The sequence below is a fragment of the Poeciliopsis prolifica genome, unplaced genomic scaffold, assembly GCF_027474105.1.
Source record: "Poeciliopsis prolifica strain line A6 unplaced genomic scaffold, Auburn_PproV2 SCAFFOLD035, whole genome shotgun sequence".
Taxonomy (NCBI): domain Eukaryota; kingdom Metazoa; phylum Chordata; class Actinopteri; order Cyprinodontiformes; family Poeciliidae; genus Poeciliopsis; species Poeciliopsis prolifica.
In genome coordinates, this window is record NW_026562410.1 from 2671550 (window position 1) to 2684824 (window position 13275).

At 39.7% G+C, this 13275-nt stretch overlaps 1 protein-coding gene across 9 annotated transcripts in view; it reads right to left on the reverse strand.

The window, feature by feature from the left end:
• Window positions 1–13275, reverse strand: part of LOC129374297 (disabled homolog 2-interacting protein-like) — a 163410-nt gene that overhangs the window by 21459 nt on the left and 128676 nt on the right. For all 9 annotated transcript variants that reach the window (XM_055052656.1, XM_055052650.1, XM_055052651.1 and 6 more), the window contains one exon: window positions 2666–2810. In XM_055052656.1, the coding sequence (XP_054908631.1) occupies window positions 2666–2810 (145 nt within the window). The remainder of the gene's footprint in view (window positions 1–2665; window positions 2811–13275) is intronic.

A 13275-nucleotide genomic window follows, 5' to 3' on the forward strand; every position in this document is an offset into this window, starting at 1 on the left:
TTCTAAAACAAGTTTGGCTATATTGCAACAAATCTGGAAAACCTAAGTACAATGAAAGGTAAAGACAGTCCAGATATGGTGTTTGCTTCTCTGCAGGAAGCTTAGAACTTATAGTGGAGGTGCAGAAACCACCTATATACTTCATGGAGAAATTATGTACATTGTAATGAAAAATCTTTGGTGTTTAGCTAGTAGGAGCTCAATAATAGATTGATTGCAATATTAGCTTGTAGCATCAAAGGAGATTTCTGTAACGCTACAAGATTATTGTAAATTATATTATACTTTTCTCCTCTTATATAATGTGATTTTTAATTTTTTTATTATTTTAATAGGTACATTTCGGATTTATAGTGCAGAATAAAGACTTGTGCTTCTTTAGTCAGACAGTTTACACACATTTTGGAGGTGTGTGCGCTTCTCCCCAGCTGAGAGTGATGAATTGTTCAATTTCCATAGCAGTTGAGCATTTAATAAAGTTCTCTGAATGTTCTCAGCCGGGTGTGGGTATGAGGTCGTTGCAGCCATGGCATGCATGCAGTAAGTGCGCTCTCTCCTTAATGATAAATCCACACATCGTTCACAAACACCCAAAAAATCTGAAATCTTGTCTTGGAAGTTTTATCCATGCTCAAAAACAGTTGGGGGAAACTTTCGTTCTATTCCATGATGAGGGTTAGCACTCCAAAACCAGCATTTGATTTTATTTAAATGTTTTAAGAGAATGTCGTGTTCCCATTCCAATATAAAATGTGCCTGAGTCAGTCCATAAATTGAAACCAGCTTCAGTAAATAAAGATACTGAGATCAAAATCTCTGAACAAGAAATAGGTCTGTTTTCGTCTCCCTTTTCTCCGTCCCCACAAATTCATAACAGTTTAGTCAGACGACAAACAACAAAAAACATTCCAGCGATTCCAACTGGCCACTTTTATCCAAGTCAACCTTGAGACAAAGTCAAAGTTAAACAGAGCAACATTCCAGCTGTAAAACAAGCCACACAGCGAGGCATGTAAACGCACACAACAAGCGTCGACACTGCTAACGAACGAAGATAACCGTGATGGGTGCTGAGAAGATGTGTGAACTGTTTGTAGATTAAACCCTCTGCTGTGTACATTTCTAAATTAAGCAGACAGAAGAGCACACTGTGCATGTGAAGTGCTTATTTTTAGAGCTGCAGATGGACAAACAAATTTGTGTTAACCTTTGCTGAACATTGTGTGGAACATCGCAGCTCGTTAGTTAATCTGCTCAGAAGAAACGATGATGTTAAAAGCTCTCATAGTCACTAATGTTGTGTTTGCAAAGGAGAGAAAACAGGGCCATCGTGAAGCAATCCACACCTCAACATCACTTTGTGTTGTTTCAGAAACTCTAAAACCCATCAAAATACTCCATAATGATACAATAAAAACAGGTTTACAAAAAAATTAAGCATAATCGGCACCTAAGTTTGACCGTCATTGCAGGACATTTTTCACCAATTGTAGCCTCAAGCCTTTTGAGTATGGCTCTACAATGGTGGTGTATTTTCCAGCAGATCAACCTTGAGACAATCTGAAATGACGAGGCCGGAGCAAAGAACAGACCTGGGAGCAACAGAATGCTTGCTGCATCGCTAAAGGAGTACCTTTATTGATGAAGGACATTTACCATAATCCTCAGCAAATGTGACTTGTGAAGTGAAACGAAAACATGTATATTTGCTGTAGTTGGTTTGCATGGAGGCTGATCTGCATTCACAGCAGAGGAAAACCACACCACAGTTCTTTTCTGGAAAAGTTCCTCTAATGTTTGGCTGATCGCATCTTAACCCATATTTGCAATGGCAGTCCAGTACAGACCACAAACCCCGCAGCATCTGAACAGCATAATTAATCTCAACGTTGGTGTCCTTAATTTCACTCATCATTTACATAACTGTTGACTCGATGTTTGAGAGCATGGACTGAAAAAAAAAATTACTTTGTCACAAAACACAATCGTTTTCTCTAAGACGCACCGTGGGAGCGCTAATGAGGGAGGACCAGACTGCATCAGCAACGAGGACAAACACAAAGCGAACCACAAATTGGGGGCAATTCCTCATTTTCTTCGGCTTCAAACGACAAAAAGTTGAGGTGGTTATTTTTCCATCATCATTGTTGTGTAATGCGAAAATTGCTGTTGAGGCAAGTCTCTTCACAGGACAGAGACGGATAAAAATAGGGAGAGACGATTACAGAGATACTTTTGCTGCAACTGTCAATTAAGAGCAAAAAATAAAAGGTAAATTTACACTGGGAGGGTGCAATCTTCTTGCAAGATGGCCAAATTTAAGCAAAGAAGGGAATGTGTGCTCCAACAGGAAAACCGCATCAAAACTTCTTTTAGACAATGCGTTACCATGTCTTCATAAAAACCCCTACGTACTACCATTATGTCAGCTGTTTGTTTGATAGGCATGCAAGCCACAAAAATGAAAAAAGTCCTTGTCACTGTATTACATGTTGTTATTTTTCTGCATTTTCCAATAAATTAAAGGTATTTTAAGTATTTTTCACACATCTTTACTTGAGGTGCCAATAACTGGAAAAGTACTTGCTTCAGAAGAGAACATGAACACATTAAGATCAAACATCAAGTTTAATCTTGTGTGTCATCATGACCCCTGATTACTCACCCAGGGCGTCCTGCAAGTACTTCTGACCAACCAGCTTCAGGTACTCCTCAATTGCCTTTGTGGCCAGAGTGTTTTCCCTGAAGATGAGGTGCTCGTTCTCCCCACAGCGGTCCACCTCAGACATCATCAGATCTGTGAGGAAGTCCTGCAGAGGGAATTGAAGTGGTCAATGAACAAGAACTTCTTTTTTTTAAAGTCTCTGAATTTGTTATTTTTTTTCTCCATTTTTTTAACACTTGCTGCAAACTTAAATGAGTATAGAAACAAAGTTGATGAGTGCAATAATGAGCCTGCAGAGAGTTTAAGAGTGACACAGTTACGCTCAAGAGCAGCAACAAGAGGCAATGAGCTGAGCGGTGTTGTACGCTCTGTGGAGCTCTGGGAAGCCGCAGTCTGACAGTAATCCTCTGTAGGATTCTCAAAAGTAGTCTTATCATGTGATCCATTGTTATGGAAACACACCAGTTCTTTGTAACGTCGTGCGACCAGAAACGTTAACAGTCGCAGATTGTTCCTACGATCTTAATCGATCTGATCTGCGAGTCACAGAAGGGTTTCATGTTAGAAATATTTGGGGACTGAACAATTCAGAAACATGTTGCTGCTGTGATGGAATGGGGATACCACTTTACATTTGTTCTTTGATTACAAGATGGAGTCTACAACAGCATAAATGTAGCAGACCCACAAGATTACAGCTATTTTAAAGATTTAGAACATGCCTGAGAGTCATTGACATCTTCACAAGGAACAATGTTAATAGTCTATGTGATGTAACAGACACAAACGTTGACAGACTATGTGCTGTATAGAAGCTTCTCTTGATTTCAGGTGAGCAAACGGAGAATTGAACCCCTATGGATTTTATCCTGCGCCAGTAAACAGGCCAGAATGTGAACAGAAGCTCGATTCTTTGCCACACATCCACTTGTGCTGTCTTTATGTAAAAACACGTTTCCAAAGGTAGGACTCGTTGCGAAGGATAAAGCTGTTGCTCAAAGTGCTTTGGCCTTGTTTTCACAATAAAACTACTTCACAAAAAATTTAAGAAAGATGTTATCAGACAGCTGAAAGACGGTTTCTCTGTGAAGCAAACTGCTTCTGAGCAAAAACTCAGCAATCAGGCAGCGAGCTGCTGCATGACAGAGAGACGGCGAGCTTTATTTTTAGCAGCAGTCGAAAGACAAGGAACAAGCGACCAGGTGGAGGGAAGGGGAAAAGAGACGACTGATGAGAGAAATTACATCAGACTGTTGAAGGCTGAAACGTTTATGACACAACCAGAGAGCGTTTGGGGTTTGTGCCCGTTGCCTTTAAGTAAAAGCCTTGTTAGCAAACGGCACATCCCTCAACCAAAAGCAGACATCACAGTGACCATGAAGCCTTCCCCCACTTAAAACCTTGCCTCAACTTCCTTGCTGTCTTCGTTCTCACGGACATGCAGCTTGAACGGATTGAAAGTTCATGGGGAGGATTCGAGAAGCTTCTGGCAATGTTTGAACTGCTGTTGCTGCAGTGGTAAATACTGGGTGGGATGCTTTAATCACCCCTTCACCTCCTCTCACTATACTCTGCAGGATTTTTTTTTTTTTTTGTCTTTCGTACCACATATCGCTTTGATGTCAATGTTGTTGCTTATTAAGGTTGCATAGTTTCCACTGATGCTCACCAGTTGGTGATCCTTCTTCTTAATGCAGGATACATCCATATTGTAGGTGGATAAGAACCTGTTTTGATATTTCTTGTTAGTGATGATGTCGACATGTCCATGCTTGCCAGTTTTGCAGGCGGACATCTGTACAATTTTCAGGAAATTTCAGTTTACGTCATATGACTCCGAAGGTGACACAGGCACAAAAAAAAAAAAAAAAAAAAGATCTAGGAAGACGGTGGAAACCATCTAATGGACACTACGACTTAGATTTCTTCAATGTGTACATTAATAACGCAGTGGAAGTGAGACAGTAGATTTTTTAGTTATGTTTTACAAACAAAACTCTCAAAAGAGGGATTCATTGACGTCGATAGCCAACGATTAAACAACCAAAAGAGACCCACATTGAATTCAGTGGCTTTGTGGATACGTGCAAAACAAAAATAAGACGGAAGCAAGAGGACAGCTTTTGCTTAGAAAAGCCATGGAATGTCTAGTTTGCCTTTTGCCACAAGGGGATGCTCTTCTTTAGTATGCATAGGAAAACTGATCAGAGTTAATGGGAAGATGGATGAAGCGAAATGTAAACCTATGAGACTGTCCAGAGGTTCAACTTTCATCCATTGGAACAAGAAGATAAAGGTTCAGACGGAAATCCAGTCGAACCTTTGCAAATGTAATATTTTTAAAAAAGTGAAAATAAACATGTACTTTGATCTCAACTTGGCGCTACTGATCAAAAATCAATAAAATGCGATGAAGTTTTTCCAAAATGTGGAAATATTTAGTGTGACAGACTCATGTAGAAGCTAAATACAGACTGAAAAAAGTTATTATTCTTTGGTTACATTCTGATGCATCACTCAGACACCTGCGATGATCAAGCCACTTTTATTTATCTTTCCTGAAAGAAAAAAAATAGGTGCCTAACTTGATAAAGATCTCAAAACCAGTGGGTAAAGGGGAAAAAAACCCAAAAAAATGTCAGATCTGAAGAGATGGAAATAGAGCCATCTGGGGATGAGTCATCCCTTGTTTAGATCCCTTTAACAAATTTCTGGGTGTACTCTCATGTAAGTCCCCTGGCATCTTGTTAAACTTGGGAGTCGGTGTAGCAGGGAGGGAGAAAAGAGACGAGCGACAGATGCAGGCAGAGAATTAGTGAAGGAGAGGAAGAAGAGACGGAGGGACGGGTTTTTAAAGAACGCAGAGGGAGGCGGGGAGGCGGCGAGCGCTTCGCAGAGAGGTTTGCCTACAGTTGCTGCGGAGGCCTGTTAGCTGAATAATCAAAGATGCACCGTGGGGAGCCAATCATCTACTGATGTGCTGAGACGAGAGCCCTTTTGGTTATGCATCCGTCGGCCTCACAAAAAACACAAGCGTGTAAGAATCTGTGTACATACACAGAAACGAACTGAGGAGAAATCTAATAATATGAATAACAATAAGTTAAAGCAGATGTGACATCATGAATAAGAATCAAATGTTTACACTGTAATGAAAATTATTATTTTTTTGTTTGTTTGTAATAATCGTTATGTGGTTGTGTCTACCCCATTTATTCTGACGCCACTAAATAACACCCAGTCCTACATGTTGCCTTTGGAAGAAAGTTATAAAGTTAGGGAAAAATACGTTGTGTACTTGTTCCAGTTGTTACTGGATGTAACTCCAGTAACAGCAACATCCAGTTCTCAGTTCCACAACACAATGCTGCTACAGCGATTATAGCAAATGTTTGCAATCAATTTTCTTAAAGGGAATTAGAATAAAGGAGGCTAAAACAATATATTTCTATTTGACAAAGTTCTAACTGCTCTGTATAATCTTTCTTCTACTTTTCGAGCACGTTGAGATTACTGTCGTATAAAAACGTGTCTTTTGCATTCCTTGGTCGTGTGTTATTAAATGCTGATGTCATGTTCGAAATAAAATAAAATCAATAAAATCACATACTACTTTCTATTGGTCTATCACAATAAATTCGAACAAAACATCCAGGCATTCGCGGCTACAGCACACCTTGACAAAACGCTTTTAGCTTTGGGAAATTATTTGACCTGGGCGAGAAATTAAAGCTGCATGATTTAGCTTGAAAAATGAGACATAGAGTTTAGAGATAACTAAATGTTCTTTGCATAAAAAATCTACAAAAATATGACTATTTTCTTCTTCAGGCTCCGTGCCTGCCACTTTAAATTACACCATTTGTTTCTTCTTCCACCGGTAACGGACCAACTCCGTGCCGCCTGCGTCGATCAGGTCATCTACAAGACCCGAGCGAAGCCATGAATTATTTAAACCGGATAGAGAAATCTGCAGCTGCAACAAATAAATAAATAAATAAAAAGTACAGCAGCATAAAAATGCACGATGAGGCAATAATTACCTAAGTGAGTCCACTTATTTTTCCACTTTTAAACATCATAATCAGGAGGTTAATTTTAATAGTTTTATACAATGGAATCTGATTAGGAAGCAATAAATGCAATGATTAGTGACAGGTTATGTGTGCTGCACATGTAGCAATGACTGTGTTTCCATTAACATTTGTTTTTTGCTATATGTTATAAGAGGTTGATGGAAATTATGAAATTCATATGAACTTCCTCAAGTTTGATTAAAAACAAAATGATTTTATGCTTGCTTGAGGTGATTTCTAGCTATTCTAAACCAAAGCTAATGCGCTAAAGAGGAGATGGAAACACATTTGCCAAATAAGTTCCAATATAACAAACATTGTGCTGGTTTTTTAAAGCCTTGTGTTACACTTTGTGTTGCTCATTTATTCTCTCACCATCAGCATATATATATATATATATATATATATATATATATATATATATATATATATATATATATATATATATATATATATATATATATATATATATAGTTCCCTCAAAATCTGCAGGAGAATCATATGAGAATAGCTAGTGTTGGACTAATTGAGTGAAACGCTGTATAAACTGGCCTGAAATCCAGCACAGCTGAGTAACTTATGACTGTTTGTCAAAGCAGTCTGCAATATCACATCTCTTTGTAAGAGACGGTTTTCACTGCCTTGTTTCACTGTGCATTACAATCAAAATATCTGCTATATGCAAATATGGCTTTTCTTTGTTCCTGGCATTTGCAAATTTTACAGACTCAGAGCACAGATGTACGTTGATATTAGTGATAGGCAAACTATTAGCACAGCTCACACAGACAGCAACACAGTGCCCTTTGCTTGTGTGGGGAAGTGTCACAATCAGAGGATTTTGAGCAAGAGAAAAATTCCATTGGAAACAAACAAAAACACAAATTGGGAGAGATGAACTGGATGCTAACTTAGTGCTGTTGAAAATGTGAGCGGTGAGGTGGAGCTCTGGTGTAAATTTTGCCTCTTGAGGTCAGCGGGTGGCTGTCAGGTGTGTGAAATCACATTACAACTAGTCATTTTAAAAGTGTATGTCAAACTTCCCTACATGATGATTCATCTGCAGAAGAGATGTTTTGTGATAGCTTTGTCACCAATATGAAAAAAGTTGGATTTGTTCACCCTAAAACTAAATACCTGCAGAAACTGAACTTGAGTGTGTGTAAATTTTAAGAATGACATCTGAATATAGTTTTAATTCCCACTGAAGAATCATATTTTAACAAGTATAAAATGGCGCTTGTTAAATAATTCAATAGAGGCGATCGACACAGTTTGGTGAGGAGAGGATTTCATAAAGCAACGTCTGTCAACAGATTCTGAGACGTGGAACTTTTTAGCTACTGCAGCGCCACCATGGGGCCCGTTTCTATTCTTAATGCTCTCCAGAGCTCCAGCTCTACAGTTGAGTCCTTCGCTTTCCATTTTCTGATGACGAATCAACCGGTGCAACATCATACCTGACCTTTCCGATGGTCTTCGTGATGCTGTGTGTCGATGATGTTCTCCACCGTATTTATGCTGGGATTAAATTAAACATGAGTGAACATTATTTACTGGCCCGGTGAGTCCTGCAGGCAGTGGGTTCAACTCGAATTTAAGGTCGCCGTATGCAAATGCACAACCCACTTTTTTTACAATTTTAATTGAACATTTTTTAACAAATATGCCGTACAAAAAAAAAAAAGAATGCATGGAAAGTCGAGGCTATCATTTGACGAGCATCTGCATTTGAAAAGCCCTCTTATTTCAATTGGATTTGACTGGACAGCTTTTTATGATGACGGAGAGGGAGATGCTTCTGTGATGAATCGCAGCTCTTCGTGCTCCTTATTTTTGGTTTTTAATCCTTAAGACTTCTTGTTATGGATTTTAATGAAAGTAAAGTTTGTGACCACCTCCTCCACATTCTGATGCATAAAAAGGCCGCAAACTCGCCGCATAAGATTTGGTTTAATTAGCTTTACCATACAGGAGCACAAGTAGCCTATCCTAAAAGCCAAAGCAATTACATTTTAAGCAGAGACTGGAGCGGCGCCCTGTTCCCTCGTGTCATCCTTTAGTGTTTCTTCTAAAGCACTCAGTCAGTCTTGCAGACAGAGACCTCCCTCCCCACCTCCTTCCCTCTGCTTCAGTGCTAATAAGGAGAAATAGAACACTCTCTAAAATGCTGCCACATCCCATCAACCACACCATGCCTCAAAAATCCCAACACAGAGTTCAGGGAAAGAAGGAGCGCCATGAATGAGTGAGAGGTGGGTCAGCAGAGCAGCGAGGCTCGTCCGGGCTAATAAAGAGTCGGGAGCGGAGCCTGTAGGAATCTCTATTCTGCCGAATTCCGAAGCAAATGATGCGACGACAAGTTCTGAAAATGAACCCGGTCGTCGTGGCGTTTTCACATATGGACGGCGCACAGAAAGCGAGACGCAGCGACGCTCGGAGAAAGAGAAACGGAAACAAAAGTGCCGTTTCTGCACCAGTCTGACAGCTTCTGTTCAAAAGCCTTGTGGGTTTCCATGGCAATAAAAAGCAATAGCGCTAAAAACTGAACATGAATGAAAAATAAAGGTTAGTTTGAAAGCGGGGGATGACAGATCAATTCCCCCCACTTCAGGGTGTTAAATCCAGACACTCTGATCAGGCATGTGTGAAACGATCAACATGATGTAACAGCCAAATGATTATCATCGTGTGTAATCTGGGCTGTTCAAACCAGCTCACAATATTCTTCCTGGAAATGTTGCTATTGGCACAACATCCATCATCGCATTAATTGAGACTTTTACCTGGGATTTAATTAATTAATTTCATCAATGGCTAATTTAGGCTGTGGAAAGGATGAGATTTATGCAAAAAAAAAAAACAACAAACACAAAAGCTGCTTAGACTAGAGAAAAGCACCAACATACTGAGAATTGACCCGAATTGGTAAATTTTCAGCCTTATAAACTCTCACTATTGACTGGACAGGTGGATGCTTAAAAATACAACTTTTTTTCCAAGTCACTGAATGTATCACACTTAAGGGTGTTGACAACAGCATTCCTCAGTGTTGATGCTGTGACTGAGCGACTGAAAAATGACCAGCTATCAACTTTTTGATAAGCTTAGACAAAGATGTAAAAATATTTTAGCATATTTTCTGGTCTGATGGATGAAAAAGCTCTAACTACAATATATAGAAAGTAGACAGATGTAAAAGCTGTGCCACATCTGGGTAACATACATGAAAGCTGTTGGAGTCATGCTAACCATGCTAACTCTGGTAACGTTGCTAAAGACAACTTAAAATAGAAACAAACATTTGTAAAATCTGATTTTATAGGGACTGCTCTCCCATATAACTACTGGTACCAATAATATATGTAACTTGTGGTTGCTGTTGTTAAGAAGACTAGACACATTCTTAATAACATCCTCATATGGTCATTCTAGAACAGACCAAAAATCAGTACAGGATCTGGACGACAAATGTAAAACTGAATGTAGGTGTTTAGTAATAATGATAACCATGAAAAATCAAGATCAAGCATTAGAGACCAAATGGTCTGGGTTATATTTCCAAGGGTAAAAAACTGAGTCAAGATTTAAAGGTAAAAAAAAAATAAATAAATAAAATGGAGTCATGACAGTCAGTCTGTCCTTCACTCTCCTCATCTTGCTATAACTTTCCCTCCATCCCCCACTACCCACTGGGTCTCTCCACATGGGGGATCTTACAGCATGATAGCCTGCAGCATTTCCTGTGAGGGTCATATTGGGTTGACGACAAAGACTGAGGGCCTGATGGAAATGAAGGCAACTCCTGTCCAAGGTGCCGAGCTTCACCGTTGGCCACAGAAACTGGAAACAGATGATCATTAGGAAAAGCAAGTCTGACTGCAGGAGGTCTTACAGTGAGTGTCATCACCGCAGAAATATCAGTCTCGCTGGCTGGTTTGGCATGGATTTTATCCTAAAGTGTGTCAAGGTCCTTCAGTGATATCTTCAGGACATGTCGTCTTCATCATGATTGGTCAACCATTACTGTAACTGCTTTAGTTGGGTGAGAGATTTATAGTGTTTTTCCAGAGACAGCTTTAAACCTCAAGGCCTCGGGGGCCGAATCCAGACCGCCCTGGCTAATTCATGTGGCCCTTTAAACTCCATGGGGACGCATAAAAAGAAGCTCCTAGAATTTTACCAAACAAATCAGAGGGATTTCAATACGTGTACTGCCAAATTACATCAATGTGAAAAGATGCTCAGTATTATCTATTTCATGAAGTACTCACTGGAGGAAGAAACAGCAATTTATTCATTTTTTAACAGTTTGTTAATGGCCTGTATTAATACATTCTGCCACAGCTGGCCTTTGGGGACATTCATGATCTCTGTGTGGCCCAAAATGAAAATGAGTTTGACACTACCGTCCCAAAGGCTCTTCACTGCAGACATTATGTAATGAGGCGGCTGGGTTTTTCAACTGAAGATGTGCCAATGGACAAGACGCGTTTCTGTTGGGGCCGAAATGCAAGCTCCACATATACTGCATGCAATAAGAACTTGACTCTTACTGACACATTTTCAGATGATCAGTCTGTACTGTAGCTTTCACCCTTTTGACAAAAATAAATTGTAATTTTATTAAATTGTGTTAACTTAAGCAGCGGTAGGAATAAGTTTAGATTTTTTGGTTTCTGTAGAAACAAATAGATTTCAGGAGATATATATTTAAACATAGCTATATTTCTTTGTTTGGTTCCAGGTTTTGTGAAGGCTGTCCCTCCTTAACGATCTGTTGGTAACTGTGGATCTAATTGTTGCCTGGCTCCACGACCAGAGAAAAACACGTTCCTCCTGCAAGGTGACCGTAAATTGCTTCATATGCATTCCCACGCCTCCTCCATCATTCTGCGCTGTCAGGCAGCGGTCAATAAAACAAAAACAAAAAAAAAATAAATCATGCGGTAGTCATTGAACAGTTTAGGAATATGATATGCTCTCTCTCTCTCTTTTTGTTTTTCCCTCCTTCGTGAACGTAGCTCACCGAGACGCAGGTAGACCCTCTCCTACTTCATATCAAAACAGCTAATAAAAGGCATCTAAACATGAGAAACATATCTAAAATACGGGATTAAGAATACTTACAGAGAACTGTAGCATCAACAAATAATACTATTTTATTTTTTCTTATAAGAATTAGGCTGATATTCATGAAGTTCCCCTCTGTAAAGCAGGACTGGCAGTTTACTTTGAGGAGCAGTGAAATGGCGTAATATCCTGAGTATATCCCTCCCATGGACATTTATCACCAGAATAAATCCTTCCCATTGTCGCTTCCCAGAGTCTGTGCAGCCAAGAGAAGCGGCAGCAAAATTAGAACGTAATCTATCTGAGGGCAGAGGCGTCGAGACGACTAGATCAATAAGCCGAAGAATTCGAGCTGGGAGTGGATGTTCTCAGATAAAGAGGAGAGCAAACTTCTCCAGGCAATTCCAATACAGATGTTGGGCTTCTAATAGCGCTGTCTGAGGTTGGAGGATGTAAAGGTATTTCACCGGGTTGGGAAGCTCGGAGCGCAGAGTTCTAGGTCTCTCTGTCTCAAAAACGTCAATAAAACAGGTTGGAACACATTCCGTCGTAAACATCTTGAACAACATCAGACTCTGAGACATCTCGGGGTTTATTCTTGTGTGTGAGCAGAGTTGGAACGGGCTGCCAGAGATGCAGGGTGTGTCTCTGCTTGCCGCTGCGCCCAGACATCAATACGGGCACAAGTACTGACATCTCCCCAGAGACAGCAAGGGAGAGAGACAGAGAGAGAAAGAGAGAGACGGGCTTGGGACGCGGCGAAGCATGAAAGGAGAGATGATCGAAGAAAAGGACAGAGAAAGTGGGCAGACGATGAGCGAGCGTCCAACCGAGCAGGGCTGTAATTACATGCTGATGAGTGATAAAAAAATGACAAAACAGAGAACAGGAATCTAACCCGGTTGCTGCTCCAAGCAGAATTTTGCATCGCTAAACAGCAGGCTGCAACAGATGAGATGCTGCACCTTGCAGGAGCATTTATGGGGCCAAAACTTTGTGATTTTTACAACAAAAAATTGTGCCAAAAACGCACAAAAAACACGAATACAAAACAGTGCCTACTTTTTAAGCAGATATATATAAATATTTTTTTTTACCATTCTACATGGTTAATGTTTTTACAAATAAAAATTGTTCTACTATTTAGCCAATAGGGTCTGATTATGTGTAAACAATATAAACACAAATAGAGTTCAGTGAACAATAAGCATCATCCTAAAAAACACACACCAGACTGACAGTTTCAGACTTACCTATACATTATATAGAACAGAATTATTCAAAATGTCTGCTGAACATTTGCAGAAACAGACCAGTGGTACCTCTACTACAAGATTTTCTCATGGCTCACCTTCAACAGCTTGATTCCTAATACGGATTCCATATGAAAACAGCTGCAGCAGCGATTGATGCACAGTTAATGCACAATAAAAAAAATAAAAAAAAGACCAACTCGAGTGT